At 52.0% G+C, this 16,369-nt stretch overlaps 1 protein-coding gene across 2 annotated transcripts in view; it reads left to right on the top strand.

Annotated features, from left to right (window-relative positions):
* KCNAB1 (potassium voltage-gated channel subfamily A regulatory beta subunit 1) overlaps nucleotides 1–16,369 on the top strand; it is a 64,951-nt gene that overhangs the window by 47,129 nt on the left and 1,453 nt on the right. For both annotated transcript variants that reach the window (XM_033069117.2, XM_033069118.2), the window contains exons 4-13: nucleotides 663–742; nucleotides 2,583–2,627; nucleotides 3,373–3,417; nucleotides 3,861–3,904; nucleotides 6,284–6,370; nucleotides 10,691–10,776; nucleotides 12,234–12,354; nucleotides 13,294–13,388; nucleotides 14,929–15,049; nucleotides 15,863–15,951. In XM_033069117.2, the coding sequence (XP_032925008.1) occupies nucleotides 663–742; nucleotides 2,583–2,627; nucleotides 3,373–3,417; nucleotides 3,861–3,904; nucleotides 6,284–6,370; nucleotides 10,691–10,776; nucleotides 12,234–12,354; nucleotides 13,294–13,388; nucleotides 14,929–15,049; nucleotides 15,863–15,951 (813 nt within the window). The remainder of the gene's footprint in view (nucleotides 1–662; nucleotides 743–2,582; nucleotides 2,628–3,372; nucleotides 3,418–3,860; nucleotides 3,905–6,283; nucleotides 6,371–10,690; nucleotides 10,777–12,233; nucleotides 12,355–13,293; nucleotides 13,389–14,928; nucleotides 15,050–15,862; nucleotides 15,952–16,369) is intronic.

Genomic DNA, 16,369 nt, shown 5'->3' with positions numbered 1-16,369 from the left:
ATCCCCAGCTCTGCTCCCCCTGGATCACCCCCAGCTCTGCTCCCCATGGATCATTCCCAGCTCTGATCCCATCGATCCCCAGCTCTGCTCCCCTGGATCCCCAACTCTGCTCCTGTCTCAGGGCTCTGTGGATGTTCCCTTGTCCCTCAGTTTGTTTTCATGCCCACTTTGCCCTCTGTTTCTGCTCCCTCCTCGCTCACAGCAGTTCCATGTGCAGCGTCACCCATGGAAGGGCAGGACAGGGGCTCAGTCCTGGGCTCTGCCCTCCCTTGGGATGCTGAGCCGGAGCTGTCAGCCCCTGGGGGTGCAGCAGGAACCCCAGGACTCCTCTGGGGCTCCCCAAAATGACCTTCAGGCATTCCCATAGCCCAGGAGAGCTGCAGGAGGAGCTGGCAGGCAGCTGAAAGAACATCAACCCCCCAGTCTGTGTTAAACTGTGGATTTGCAGATCTCTCCTGTAACCCCGTTAAATTCTCGGCTGCTTTCCTGGCAGAGGAGATGAGTTCCTGCCAGGCTGGGTCCAAGGGGAGCTGGTGTAAATCCACATTTTGGTGTCTCACCCTGCTGGGGGTGTCCCAGCCCCCCGGCAGTGCTGACTGCTGTGGGTTCTCCCTGCTGGCTGGGATGGGTTTGTCACCCCTCAGCTGTCCCTGTGCCCCCAGGTGGCCGAGCAGCTGATGACCATCGCCTACGAGAGCGGAGTGAACCTGTTCGACACGGCCGAGGTGTACGCGGCCGGCAAGTGAGTGCTGGGACCTGCCAGGACCTGGCTTTCCTCCCCCACCCCTGCCAGGACCTGCCTTCCCTCTCCTATCCCTGCCAGAACCTGCCTTTCCTTTCCCCTCCCTGCCAGAACCTGCCTTCCCCTCTCCCATCCCTGCCAGGACCTGCCTTCCCTCTCCCATCCCTGCCAGGACCTGCCTTCCCTCTCCCCCACCCCTGCCAGGACCTGCCTTCCCCCTCCCATCCCTGCCAGGACCTGCCTTCCCCCTTCCCTCCCTGCCAGGACCTGCCTTCCCCCTCCCATCCCTGCCAGGACCTGCCTTCCCCCTTCCCTCCCTGCCAGGACCTGCCTTTCCTCTCCCCTCCCTGCCAGGACCTGCCTTTCCTCTCCCCTCCCTGCCAGGACCTGCCTTTCCTCTCCCCTCCCTGCCAGGACCTGCCTTCCCCTCTCCCCTCCCTGCCAGGACCTGCCTTCCCCTCTCCCATCCCTGCCAGGACCTGCCTTCTCTCCCTCCTCCCTGCCAGAACCTGCCTTCCTCACTTCCCTCCCTGCCAGGACCTGCCTTCCCTCTTCCCTCCCTGCCAGGACCTACCTTTCCTCTCCTATCCCTGCCAGGACCTACCTTTCCTCTCCCCTCCCTGCCAGGACCTGCCTTCCCCCTGCCAGGACCTGTCTTCTCCCCTCCCCATCCCTGCCAGGACCTGCCTTCCCTCTCCTATCCCTACCAGGACCTACCTTTCCTCTCCCCTCCCTGCCAGGACCTGCCTTCCCTCTCCTATCCCTGCCAGGACCTGCCTTCCCTGTCCCATCCCTGCCAGGACCTGCCTTCCCTCTCCTATCCCTGCCAGAACCTGCCTTCCTCACTTCCCTCCCTGCCAGGACCTGCCTTCCCTCCCCCATCCCTGCCAGGACCTGCCTTCCCCTCTCCCTGCTCCCCCTCCTCATGGGCTGGGGGACAGGAAAACTTTTGTGTTTGGAGCACAAACCCAAATAATTCAACCCCAAGGCTCTGGTGCCCAGCAGGGGTGGAGTGCAGAGCTTGTGCCACTTGCTGAAAAAACCTGAATAAATGAAAATTCAGTGCAGATACCGATGGTGGTGGATGGCCAGGGGCTGTGAGAGCTCCAGGCACGGGGATGGAGAGCTGGGCTGTGGGATGGGGCACACATCTGGGCCAGATGTGCCTGGGATGGGACAATGTGAGAGCTGTGGGATGGGGCACACATCTGGGCCAGATGTGCCTGGAGTGGGTCAGTGTGAGAGCTGGGCTGTGGGATGGGGCACACATCTGGGCCAGATGTGCCTGGGATGGGTCAGTGTGAGGGCTGGGCTGTGGGATGGGGCACACATCTGGGCCAGATGTGCCTGGGATGGGTCAGTGTGAGAGCTGGGCTGTGGGATGGGGCACACATCTGGGCCAGATGTGCCTGGGATGGGTCAGTGTGAGGGCTGGGCTGTGGGATGGGGCACACATCTGGGCCAGATGTGCCTGGGATGGGTCAGTGTGAGAGCTGGGCTGTGGGATGGGGCACACATCTGGGCCAGATGTGCCTGGGATGGGCTTGGTATCCTGCTCAGGCAAGAGGGCAGTGGGAAGGGACTCTGGGGGTTGGGGTCTGTCCCAGCTGGGTCCCTGGCACAGGACAGTGGGAAGGGGCTCTGGGGGGATGTGATCTATCCCAGCTGGGTCCCTGGCACAGGGCTCTGGGGGGTTGAGGTCTGTCCCCAGCTGGTCCCTGGCACAGGGCAGGGCTCTGGGGGTTGGGGTCTGTCCCAGCTGGGTCCCTGGCACAGGACAGGGCTGGGTGCTGGCACTGAGCCTCCCCTGCCTCCCTCACACCGGGTTTTTCCTGCTCAGGGCCGAGGTGATCCTGGGGAACATCCTGAAGAAGAAGGGCTGGAGGTACAGTATGGCACCCCCTGCCCTCCCTGCTCCTGCAATCCCTCTGGCTTTGTAGAGTGTCCATTGCTGGTGCTGCTGGCCCAGGCAGCCCCATGACCCCACAGGAGCATCCCCACCCTCCCAGTGCCAGGGGAAAGCGCTGCCCTGGGGTCTGGGGTGTGCACAGGGGCTGGGAGCACCCTCTGGGGTCACCCCTCAGCCCCAGCCCTGGGATCCTCTCTTCTCCTCCCCAACTCAGCCCCACTGGGAATTTGGGATGCAGAGCTGTGAGGAGCCTTCATCTCCTGGGATGGAGCCTGGCAGGAGATGACACCTCATTTAAACCGTGCACATTAGCACATGTTGTGGAGTCTTAAGAGATTTGCATAACCTTTAAATCTCCTGTGTGTGTCCTAGCTGAAGGTTCTGACAGGGCTCTCTCCAAACCCAGCATCCCTGTCCAGGGGATTAGGGGGTGATTGATTATTTGGTCAGAAATATTCTGGATGATGTGGAAGAAAAAATTTAAACCCAATAAAAACTGGAGAAATTGTGTTGTACGTGTTTGGTTATGCAGCTGGAGGACGGTAAATCTTTGATTTAATATCATGTGAGATTTTCCAGATGAATTCAGATGTATCACAGTTTTGGTAACTCTGGGAATGCTGCATGGCAATGAGAAGCACAGGCAGCATCCTGCTTGGTTACTATCATTATTATTTTATTTTTATTATTGATTTTTAATTTGTTTCTGTTCTTTTTGCAGGAGGTCCAGTTTGGTGATAACCACAAAGCTGTACTGGGGTGGCAAGTAAGTGTGACATCATTTGTCCTGGTGTTTGCTGGCAGGGCTGGGTGGGATTTTGGGAATTCCTGGCTGGGTTGGAACTCCCAGAGCAGCTGTGGCTGCCCCTGGATCCCTGGAATGTCCCAGGAATTGGGAATTCCTGGCTGGGCTGGAACTCCCAGAGCAGCTGTGGCTGCCCCTGCATCCCTGGAATGTCCCAGGAATTGGGAATTCCTGACTGGGCTGGAACTCCCAGAGCAGCTGTGGCTGCCCCTGGATCCCTGGCAGGATTTGGGGCTGGGGCTGTGGGAGGTGTCCCTGCCAGGGCAGGGGGGATGGATGGGCTTTGATGGGCTTTAATGTCCCTCCCAACCCAATTTTGGGGGTGTTCAATAGAGCACAGATCAGCCCCTGAGCTGCTGGCACCTCTGGCATCTCCCAGCTCTGTTCCTGTTTTTCCCTTGCAGAGCTGAGACAGAGAGAGGCCTTTCCAGAAAACACATCATTGAAGGTACCTGGGCTGTGTGGGGTGGGGAGGGTCCAGGGCAGAGCTCTGCCATGACAAGAACAATCTAGGGGTTTTTAAGGTAATAATTTTTAATTTAATAATTTTTAATGCAAGAATTCAAGGGATGTCTCCAAATCAGCAGGTGTGCTCTTGGCTGAAGACCATGCACCTGACCATTATAACAGTTATATATAGATAAATAATACATATACACACAGATATAAAATGTATATATATAAATATATATAACATATTAAAAATATATATAACGTATATAATAGATATAAACATATGAAATACATATATATGTGTAATATATATAATATATGTATAAATTTTTTTTTGCTTTATTATTTGTCTCTTACTGTCTTTCATTAAACTTTTAAAAATTTACCTCAAAAACAGCAGGGGCTGTTTGATCCCCCTGCTCCCATGCCAGTCCCACTCAGGGCACTTCCCAAACTTGTGCAGTGCCCAAAATGCACCAAAGGCTCCTTCTGGCTCTGCTCAGAGTGTGAGTGACTGCACTGCCAGCCCTGCATCCCCTGGGGTGTGCTGAGCTCCCTGCTCCCCCCCAGCCCTGCCCAGAGGTGCCAGATGTGGCCAGGGGTGCCTGGGCTCGCTCTGCAGCTGCCAGGGATGAGGATGTGGATGAGGATGAGGATGATGTCAGGTGCAGAAATTGCTCTGGAGAGCTGCCAGCCCCAGCTCAGCTTTGCTCCTGGTGCTGCTCCCATCCCCTCCCCTGCCTTTCTCATCCCTGGGGTTATTTACCCAGCACTGCCCTGGAGAGTTTTATCCTGGAGTGTTTGCAGCATCCAGACACATCAGGATGTGCCTTTCCCTCTGGAGGAAGTTTTTATTGTAGCAACATTTTGTTGGATTTTCATCTGAATGAGCCTCAGTGAGTGGTGGCACTAAAGGTGCTCAGGGAGGTGGCAGACGTGTCACAGGCACTCCAAAACCATCCATTTTCCATTTCTTGTGGAGCTACTTGGTGAAATGACAGAAGAGCACTGGCAGGAGTTGGAATAATTTCACAGAACACCCAGCAAACAGCGTCAAAGTCAATGAGATATATTTTATATTTATATATATATTTATTTTTATATATCTGTGTGCGTGAGAGAAGAGGATTTTTAACAGTTATTTCCTACAAATCTTCCCAAGAACAAAATGTTTTTATGAATGTTCATGAAGAATGAGTCAAAATAGAGCAGGCTGAAAGTGTTTGCTGGATTTTGAGCTGGATGAAATGCCCATCCTCTGCTCGCCCTCTCTTATGCACTCATACATGGATGTATAAAAATATCTGCAGGGTTTGATGCCATCCCCCATCAGACCCTGGCTCTCAGAAGTTGGGCATTTATGGGCTGGGCTGCAAAGGGTTTGGCTCACTCTGCCAAGTCTCTGCAGGGCAGGTGGGCACAGCTCCCTGGTGCTCACCTGTCTGTGACCAGTGGCACCAGTCACCCCCAGTGCCACCACCCTGCCTCTGGGATCGGCCTGGAATGGCCCCTGGGGCTGCAGCTGGAACTCAGACTGAATTAACTGCAAGCAGGAGCAGGGCACTGGAACAGTCCCTGGCAGCTCCTCTGCCAGGCTGGCACAGCCACACTCGGCACCAGGGGCTGGGGGCACAAATCCTGGAACTGTGATCTACAGCACAGCACAAATCCTGGAACTGTGAACTACAGCACAGTACAAATCCTGGAGTTGTGAACTCCAGCACAAATCCTGGAACTGTGATCTACAGCACAGCACAAATCCTGGAGTTGTGAATTCCAGCACAGCACAAATTCTGTAATTCTGAACTCCAGCACAACCTGGGGAAGGGGGACTCTGGGTGTGCCCAGCCTGGGGCTTTCTTCTGCAGCAGGCTGCAGGAACGTGGGACAGCATTGTCCAGCATCCCTCTCATATCCTGTGGGGCTGCATATCTATATCATCTATATCTATAGATATATTATCTATATCTATCTAATTATATTTATATTTTACAAGAATCATATTTATTATAGCTGTGTCTATACATCTATATCTAATTATATTTATATTTTATTATAATCATATTTATTATTTCTATATCTGTATCTATATCAATCTATAGATCTATATCATCTACATCTATCTATATACCTATATATCTATATCTAACTATATTTCTATTTCATTATAATCATATTTATTGCATTCATGTTTATTATATTTATGTTTATATTTATATTTATACTTACACGTGAATTTATATTTATACTTACATTTATATTTATTGTTATCATTTATATTTATATTCACCAAACTGTATGTGAGTCCCACTTTGGCTGTGTCCATGCCCCCCTGTGACCCTGGCTGTCCTTGTCTCTGCTCTCCCCCTGCCAGGGCTGAAGGCTTCCCTGCAGAGGCTGCAGCTGGAATATGTGGACGTGGTGTTTGCCAACCGGCCGGACAACAACACCCCCATGGAAGGTGGGTGAGCTGCACCTCGGGGTTTTAACGTGCCTGAGCCTGGCTTAGGGGCTTAGACTGAGCAGGGCAGGAAATGAGAAGCAGTTTGTGATCAGGTGTTCAGGTGGGGCAGTCCCTGTATGGAATATCTCACCTGTGGCAGCCTGGCCCAGGGAAGGTGTCCCTGCCCGTGGCAGAGGGGTGGGATGAGTGGTTCTGTTCTTTAGGTGCCTCCCAACCTATTCAAGGTTTCTGTGTTTGCCCTGCCACGACGTTAATTTGTGTGTTTGGGAAGGAAATGGGAGTTTCCTTCATGTCCCAGGAGTGGCTTTAATGTCTGGAGATTTCCTTGTTGTGATTCCTTCAGTGGAGTGGATTTGTGGTTGGAATAAGGCAGGTGCCCCTGGATAAGGTGGAAAACACCACGGATATACCACAGATATACCGCAGATATACCACGGGTATACCAGGGATATACCGCAGGTATACCACGGGTATACCATGGGTATACCAGGGATATACCACGGTTATACCACAGATATACCATGGGTATACCACAGATATACCGTGGCTATACCATGGATATACCATGGATATACTGCAGATATACCACGGGTATACCATGGATATACCATGGGTACCACAGGAGCTGTGCTGGGGCTCCCTGGACATCAAACAGAGCTGAGCCCATCCCTGCCAGGGTGTCCTGTGGGTGCCCCCCAGGCGGACCCATGGGATTTTCGGAGCAGTGCAGCTTCCCCAGGAGCTGCTGGGGTCAGAAGAGGCTGGACTGTGTCTGGGAGGGAGGGGTGAGCTCTGCTCAGTCCCTCAGCACTGGGGACAGACTCCCTGTGTCCCCAGCACAGCTCATTCCACATTCCCAGTGCCACAGATCCCACAGGCTGTGGGATGTGAGCAGGGTGAAAAAAGGGACATTTCTGTTGTGAATGGCGTGGTGGAGATACTCCCATCATCTTCCTGCCTTTTTTTATGGATCACCTACTAAGCCACTTCCATCCCAGAGCATCTGCTGGGCCATCTGTCAGTGCTGCCTTCCCGAGCTGCTCCATCCTGCTCAGCACCACTCACACCTCAGCCTCTCCCACAGGGAACTGTGGAGAGCTTTGGCTTGGAGAGAGCCTTAAATCCCAAATCCCATCCTAAATCCTATCCCATGGCAGGGACACCTTCCACCATCCCAAATCTCATCCCAAATCCCAAACCCCATCCCAAATCCCATCCCATCCCATGGCAGGGACACCTTCCACCATCCCAAATCTCATCCCAAATCCCAAACCCCATCCCAAATCCCATCCCATCCCATGGCAGGGACACCTTCCACCATCCCAAATCCCATCCCAAATCCCATCCCAAATCCCATCCCAAATCCCATCCCAAATCCCATCCCAAATCCCATCCCAAATCCCATCCCATCCCTTCCAGCACCCCAGACTGCTCCAAGCCCCAATGTCCAGCCTGTCCTGGGACACTTCCAGGGATGCAGGGACAGCCACTGCTGAGGGAGGAGGTGACCCCAAAGTGTTCCCTGCTTGTGGCAGCTCCTGTGGGTCCTGCTGGAGCCCCTTGTGTGCAGGGGGCATCAAAGCCTGGGATGGTTCTGTTTGTTTTCCCTGCTCCGGGGGTTTGTCCCCTGTCCCTCAGCTCCTCCCTCTGCTGCCAATGCCCCGGGCAGATTTTACAGATCCTCTGTGAGCCCAGCCAGAGCAGATCCCTCCTGTCCCCAGGCTCTGCTCTCCCTGGGGAATGGAGCAGATCAACATTCCATGGGGATTTCTGTGCTGTCCTGGGCCTCAGGGCACCTGGCCAAGCTGCTTACCCTAAACCCCTGAAATGTGTTTAATGTTCCTAAAGGTCTCAGAGCCAGTTAAAGCAGTTTGTTTTGCACTGTTGCAGCAGTGAGCTGGGTTTGGGGAGCACCTCGGGAAGCTCCTGGCAGCTCTGGCTGTGTCCCCCAAGGCCAGAGCTGGGCTGGGATGTGCCAGGCAGGGATGGGGGGATGCCACCCCAGCCTGTGTGGGGTGTCCCTGCCACCCTCTGTCCCCACCCAGCCCTGCCCAGGGACCCTGGGGATGGTGAGGAGGATTTGTCTTCTCCAGAATTCCTGAGTGCTTCATGTTCCTCAGCTGAGATCCCATCCCCCAGCTGTTTTTCCTTCATCCCAAGGGGCTTTTCCAGCTGCACAGAGGGTCCTTGGGGTCCCTGGAATGTCCCCACTGTCACAGAGCCAGGTGCCCACGGCGTGTCCAGCACAGCCCTGGCACCAGGGAGGGAAGGTGATGTTCCTACCAGGGAACTTTAAGCTGCTTCTAAGTTATTTTTGTTATCATGCCAATGTTATTTGGGATTTGAAGCATTGATTTATATTTTAAAAAATAATTTTTTTTCTGTTCTTAAGTGCTACCATTTGGGCATCCAGCTGGCAGGACAAGAGATCTGGGCATGTGCTCTTCCCAAATCCCATCACTGTCCTCTGGCTCTCTAAACAAGAACATATCTATCTAGATATATTTATATACATTTTCCGAGCTGACTTGGGTTTTGGTTTGTTTTTTTTGAAAGGAGTAGAGGCTGGGGAAATGAAAACAACCACGGGCTGAGATGTGTAAGAGGCGTGTGACGAAATGTTTTTCAGAACTCTGAAATGGTGGCAGGGCAAAAATAGAAAACTAAACCCAGGGAGAAGATGCTGAGGAGGGAGGGAGGAAGGGAAGGATCACTTACAGGCTTAGACTGATGCTGGTAGGAAATGAAAAACAATTTTTAATTAAATATTCAGAGGGAGTAGGTTGAAATTGCTCATCAGTTGTATTCTGGAGGTCAGGTAGAAGCTGTCCCTGCCCTTGGCAAGGCATTGGAAAAAGATGATCTTTAAGATTCCTTACAACCCCAACCAGTCTTTGATTCTATATTTACACTTCACTGAAATGAACTGATATTTTTTCAGCAAGAACTGGAAGTTTCCTTTACATCCCAGTGCTGCCTTTAATGCTGTCTGGGCTCTTTATTTCCACTGCCTCATTCCCTGGGATGAATTAGCCTGAATCCCTGGATTAGTGCTGGGTTTAAGGCAGGTCTGTGTGTCACACGAGCCCCAGCCCTGCAGGTTATAAATGGAGCTGCTGTCAGAGCCTGCAGGAGCGTTCTCAGCTTGGCACCAGCTCCTGCTTCCCCCCTGCCACCAGTAGGACGAGGATGGAGCCATGGAAAGGCAGCAGTGCCTGCAGCCCTGATCCCAGAGCGAGCACAGGGGTTTGGGTTCCCTGCAGAGGGGTTTGGGGTCCCTCCAGAGGGGTTTGGGTTCCCTCCAGAGGGGTTTGGGGTCCCTCCAGAGGGTTTGGGGTGCTCAGAGCTGCTGGGGCAGGTGGGCAGTGTCACCTCCTTGGCTCTCCCATGGAAAGAGCCCAGGGAGCTGTGGCAGTGCCAGCTGGCCATGAGACGCCCCAGAATTGTTTTATTTCCTTTCTCAGAGGGTTTAGCTCATTTTTCCTGTGTTGTGGGCAGTGGTTGTGTCTGTGCTGCAAAAATAGGGTTTTGTCACCACAGCCAGGGCAGGTGGCTTTGGCTCCTGGGGACTGTGACACAGGGCAGGGATGGGTGGGACCTTGGGAAGGAATTCCTGGCTGGCACAGGGTGCCCAGAGCAGCTGGGGCTGCCCCTGGATCCCTGGCAGTGCCCAAGAACAATGGGACATTGGGGACAGTGGGAGGTGTCCCTGCCATGGCAGGGGTGGGGCTGGATGAGCTTTACCACCCCTTGCAGCCCAAACCACTCTGGGATTCCATTAAACCAAAGTCCAGGAGGGTTTTTTCACCCCAGGCAGGCAGGGAGGTCTGAGGGATAAATCCAGGATCCTGTCCTGCTGTGTGTGGCTTTGGGAGCTCCACACCCCAGACACGAGGAGGAGCCTGGCACTGCAGGGGTGACACCTGAGGGTGCCAGGCTGGAGCAGGGCTCAGCCATCCATTCCTGCAGCTCTGTCCCCAGCATTCCTGCCAGAACAGGCAGACCCAGATATCTGCTTTCAGGCAGCAAGGTTGATTTTTTTTTAAAAAAAACCCAATTTATTTTGAAGTTTATTTTTCCACTGTGCTGCCCTCTTGTGTTCCATTTTGAAAGAAGTTTTCTCCTAAGGCTGTGGTAGGGAAAAGCAGTTTTTAAAAAGCAGTTTTTAACCAGCTGCAGGGCCAATCTCTTGATGTTTGCACTGAAGATGGGCAGGAGAGCACAGCAGGAGCTCAGCACTGTGTGTGGGGTGTTTGGAGGTGGGTTTGGTGGCCTCTGGGCACTGCTCACACTCTTTTTTTGTTTGAACTCTTTCAGAAATCGTGCGGGCGATGACGCACGTGATCAACCAGGGCATGGCCATGTACTGGGGCACGTCCCGCTGGAGTGCCATGGAGATCATGGTGAGGCTCCCAAATCCTGGCACAAACACCTGGGGTCCTGTCCATGGTGAGGGTCCCAAATCCTGGCACAAACACTGGGGGTCCTGTCCATGGTGAGGCTCCCAAATCCTGGCACAAACACTGGGGGTTGTGTCCATGGTGAGGCTCCCAAATCCTGGCACAAACACCTGGGGTCCTGTCCATGGTGAGGGTCCCAAATCCTGGCACAAACACCTGGGGTTGTGTCCATGGTGAGGTCCCAAATCCTGGCACAAACACTGGGGGTCCTGTCCATGGTGAGGGTCCCAAATCCTGGCACAAACACTGGGGGTCCTGTCCATGGTGAGGCTCCCAAATCCTGGCAAAAACACCGGGGGTCCTGTCCATGGTGAGGGTCCCAAATCCTGGCACAAACACCGGGGGTCATGTCCATGGTGAGGGTCCCAAATCCTGGCACAAACACCTGGGGTCATGTCCATGGTGAGGGTCCCAAATCCTGGCACAAACATCAGGGGTCATGTCCATGGCAAGGGTCCCAAATTCAGCCAAAACACCTGGGGTCCTGTCTGTGGTGAGGGTCCCAAATCCTGGCACTGATCCAAAATTCAGCCACAACCACCACGGGGTCATGTCCATGGTAAGGGCTGCCAGGAAAATTAATCCACAAACACCACAGGTTTATGTCCAAAAAGGAGACACAGAAGTCCTTTTACTTTATTCAAGCAAAGGGAGAGGCACACTCTCCCTGCAGGACATTTCCCATTCATTCCCATTTCCATCATTCCCATTTCCATTATTTCCCTTTCCTGACGTGTTCCTGCACTCTCCCTGCAGGACATTCCCATTTCCATTATTCCCATTTCCATTATTCCCATTTCCATTATTCCCATTTCCATTATTCCCATTTCCATTATTCCCATTTCCATTATTCCCATTTCCATTATTCCCATTTCCATTATTCCCATTTCCATTATTCCCATTTCCATTATTCCCATTTCCATTATTCCCATTCCCATTATTCCCATTTCCATTATTCCCATTCCCATTATTCCCATTTCCTGATGTGTTCCTGCACTCTCCCTGCAGGACATTCCCAGTTCCATTATTCCCATTCCCATCTCCATTATTCCCATTCCCATCTCCATTATTCCCATTATTCCCATTTCCATTTTTTCCCTTTCCTGACGTGTCCCTGCTCTCCCTGCAGGACATTCGTATTTCCATTTCCATTTTTCCCATTTCAATTCCCATTTTTTCCCTTTCCTGACGTGTCCCTGCTCTCCCTGCAGGACATTTCCCATTCCCATTTCCATTTCCATTTTTCCCATTTCAATTCCCATTCACATTTCCCTTTCCTGACGTGTCCCTGTTCTCCCTGCAGGACATTCCCATTTCCATTATTCCCATTCCCATTATTCCCATTTCCATTATTCCCATTCACATTTCCCTCTCCTGACGTGTCCCTGCCCTCCCTGCAGGAAGCCTACTCGGTGGCCCGGCAGTTTAACATGATCCCTCCCGTGTGTGAGCAGGCTGAGTACCACCTGTTCCAGAGGGAGAAGGTGGAGGTGCAGCTGCCAGAGCTGTACCACAAAATCGGTGAGTCTGAGCCAGCCCTGCCCTGCCGGGCACTCCCAGCGGGACAGGGAGCTGGGCTGGGGCTCCAGGTGGGACCAGGGACAAAACCAAGGCTCTGTCCAGTGACAGAAAAGAAAAAAACAGCTTACTGTGCTTCTGGTGAAGAAGCACTGATAATACTATTATATAATAACAATAACAATAATAATAATAATAATATCTAAATATATCAATATTATATATAACTATTTGATAAATTATAATTAATTATGTAATTAATATATTTAATAATGTAATAATCATACTATTATACTTATAATATATACTATAATAATTATATAATTAATATATTTATTTATTAGTTAAAATATAATGAGAATGAATATTATATATAATTATATTCTAATAATTATAGTTATTAATAACTAAAGTTTAATATTATATATAATATAAATATAGAAATTATATAAGGTATTACATTGTGTTTTATACATTGTGTTTTATACATTGTGTTTTATACATTGTGTTTTATACATTGTGTTTTATACATTGTGTTTTATATGTTATGTTTTATATAGTGATATATATAGTGTTATATATATTATTTATATTATAACTATTACGTTATGTTTAGTAATTGTATTATATAATATTTAAAATACAGTATAATACAGAAGTATAAATATATATAATTATATATATAATATACATATAATATAGAAATATGTATATATTTAAATTAATAAACCTAGTCAGTATTAACTGGCTTGGCTGCTCCTGAGATCCATGTGGCCCATTAAGTGAAATAAATCCTTACCACCTCTGAGGGACTGAGCAGCTGAGCCCTGCTGCCCCTGGCCATAGGACAGCAGCCTGAGCTTTGCTCCTGGCTGAGCTTTGGGCTGCAGGGGGTTTGTGCTGCTCTGTGCCCCCCTGAGTGCCCTCCTGTGCTCTGTGCAGGGGTGGGAGCCATGACCTGGTCACCCCTGGCCTGTGGCATCATCTCAGGGAAATACGGCAACGGCGTCCCTGAGAGCTCCAGGGCTTCTCTCAAGGTATTCCTGCTCTGCTGGGGCTGGGAGGGAGGGAGGGGAAAGGGAATCAGGGATGGAGAAACTCAGCTCCTCTGGAAACCGCACTCCATCCCAAGAGCAGCAGAATGTGGATCAGGATGGTTTCCTGTGCAGAGCTGGGGGTTTGGGGCAGCTCTAGGGGCTGTCCCCACCCTGCACCAAGGGCAGCAGCACCAGCCAGGGGCTCTGTGCTGCTCCAGGCTCCTGCCTGATGATCATCCTGGGGTTACTGAGGTTGGAAAAGACCTCCAAGGTCACAGAGTCTGAGCATGGATGGATGCAGCTCTGCTGCCGCTTCCAGCTCCCCAAACCACACAGACAGGCTTGGGCATCGTTTCCCTGGGTACCAGCACAGGCTGTGGGGCTGCTCAGCCCCCCAGCATCCCTCCAGTGATCCCAGTTATCCCTCCAGTGATCCAGTTATCCCTCCAGTGCTCCCCAGTATCCCTCCAGTGATCCCAGCATCCCCTCCAGTGATCCCCAGTATCCCCTCAGTGATCCCAGCACCCCCTCCAGTGATCCCAGCATCCCTCCAGTGATCCCAGTTATCCCTCCAGTGATCCCAGCATCCCCTCCAGTGATCCCAGCATCCCCTCCAGTGATCCCAGTTATCCCTGCAGCGCTCCCCAGCATCCCACAGTGACCCCAGTATTCCTCCAGTGATCCCAGCATCCCCTCCAGTGATCCCCAGCATCCCCTCCAGTGATCCCAGCATCCCCTCCAGTGATCCCAGCATCCCCTCCAGTGATCCCAGTTATCCCTCCAGTGATCCCAGTTATCCCTCCAGTGATCCCAGTTATCCCTCCAGTGATCCCAGCATCCCCTCCAGTGATCCCAGCATCCCCTCCAGTGATCCCAGTTATCCCTCCAGTGATCCCCAGCATCTCTCCAGTGATCCCAGCATCCCCCCAGTGATCCCAGTTATCCCTCTAGTGATCCCAGCATCCCTCCAGTGATCCCCAGCGTCCCTCCAGTGATCCCCAGCATCCCCTCCAGTGATCCCAGCATCCCTCCAGTGATCCCAGTATCCCCTCAGTGATCCCAGCATCACCCCAGTGATCCCAGCATCCCTCCAGTGATCCCCAGTATCCCTCCAGTGATCCCAGCACCCCCTCCAGACACCCCCAAGCCAAGGGCAAGCCCACTGAAAACCCATGGGCTGCTGAGAGCTGCCATCTCTAACAGTTTGGGCATTCAGGTGTCACCACAACTTGGTTTCTCCACAATTCTCCTGATTTTATTCTTACTGGGGATTATGGCTTCTTTTCCCAAAAAGACAACTGGGGAGATTCCAGGCTCTGGAGTGAGAATAAAACCAGAGAGCTGAGGAGATTCTGGCCCTGCCCTCGTGGCTGTGGGTAGCCAAGTTCTGTGTCACAGCCTCTGTGACCCTGTGGGCTGGACGTGGCTTTGCAAGCGCTGCTATTTATACACATTTATAGATTATAATTACAAACTGCCTCAAACCCCCCCTTTGGGAGGATGAAAGCTGCCAGGCTGACGTGCTGTGGTTGCTCTGCAGTGCTACCAGTGGCTGAAGGAGAAGATCATCAGCGAGGAGGGCAGGAAGCAGCAGGGGAAGCTCAAGGACCTGTCCCCCATCGCCGAGCGCCTGGGCTGCACGCTGCCACAGCTGGCTGTCGGTGGGTCCCTGCCCTGGGCTCCTTGGGAGGGGCTGGCACAGAAAATGTGTTTGGGAACATAGTTAGAGATGTATTTGTTATTTAAAATTGGAGTTATTGATCCTGGAGTGGTTTGGGTTGGGTTTGGGTTGAGTTGGGTCTGGTTGGGTTGGGTTGGGATTGGGTTGGGTTTGGTTTGGTTTAGAAAGGAATTTAAAGGCCATTTTGTTCCAGCCCCTGCTATGGGCAGGGACACCTTCCACTAACCCAGGGTGCTCCAAACCCCGCCAGCCTGGCCTGGGCACTGCCAGGGAGCCAGGGGCAGCCACAGCAATTAATTAAACCAGGATTTAAACAGCACCAGGCTGTGACCCACAGGGTCAGAGTGCCTTGGGCATCCCCTGGGGTCCCACCTCCCTGTTTCCCTGGACATTCCCTTCCCCATTAAACCATCAGCTCCATGGTGCTGGGCTGGCAGACAAGAGAATGCTGCTCAAAATTACTTTTGGGCTTTTTTTTCCTAACAATCATCTTTATGCTGCTGAGAGCTGAGGCTGGAAAATGCCACAGTGTGTCAGAAAGGTGATCCTGGTTCAACATCCCAGCACTGAATCCTTGGGATGGGAAAACCCAAACCCACAGTCAGGAGAAGTGCTGGGCAGGGAGCAGGCTTGGTGGGGTTTGATGTTTGGTCTTTGTGTCTCCCTCCTGGCGGTGCCAGCGGGGCAGAGTTAGACAAATAATGAGATTATTTCCAAGCAGAGGCTCTGTGGAAGATGAGGGAGTGGAGCAATGTGAGCCCATGTGTGTTCTGACCCTGTGCTTTGTCCCCAGCATGGTGCCTGAGGAACGAGGGCGTGAGCTCCGTGCTCCTGGGATCCTCCAACCCCGAGCAGCTGATCGAGAACCTGGGAGCCATCCAGGTGAGGCAGGGGTGGCACCTCCACACCAGCACCCTCCTTTTCCTGGGGACAACATTGAGGTTTTGTCTCTCTGCTCCTTTAACCAGGCCCATCCTGGTGTCACCATGGCTTGGGGTCACTGCAGGCAGTGGCATCAGCAGCTTTCAGAACCTGAAAATGCAAGGGATTCCAGGATGTTGTGACAGATTCTGTGCTGTCACATGTCCCTACTCCCACCTTAACAATCCCCTGTTGTTTTTCCCCAAAAAGAAGAGTCAGAGCTTTCTCTTCCTCTGCTGTCCTTGCCACCAGCTCGTGTCCCAGTGCAGCCAAGCAGAATTCCACCCAGAAAGCTGAGAGGCTGTGCTGTGATTATCACTGAGTAAAGATATTCCAGTGGTTTTTCATTTGAGGGAGAAAGTTATTAGATGCATGCTTA

The sequence above is a fragment of the Catharus ustulatus genome, chromosome 10, assembly GCF_009819885.2.
Source record: "Catharus ustulatus isolate bCatUst1 chromosome 10, bCatUst1.pri.v2, whole genome shotgun sequence".
NCBI lineage: Eukaryota > Metazoa > Chordata > Aves > Passeriformes > Turdidae > Catharus > Catharus ustulatus.
The sequence above is the reverse complement of the archived record's forward strand: the minus strand, read 5'-3'. Positions and strand labels throughout refer to the sequence as shown.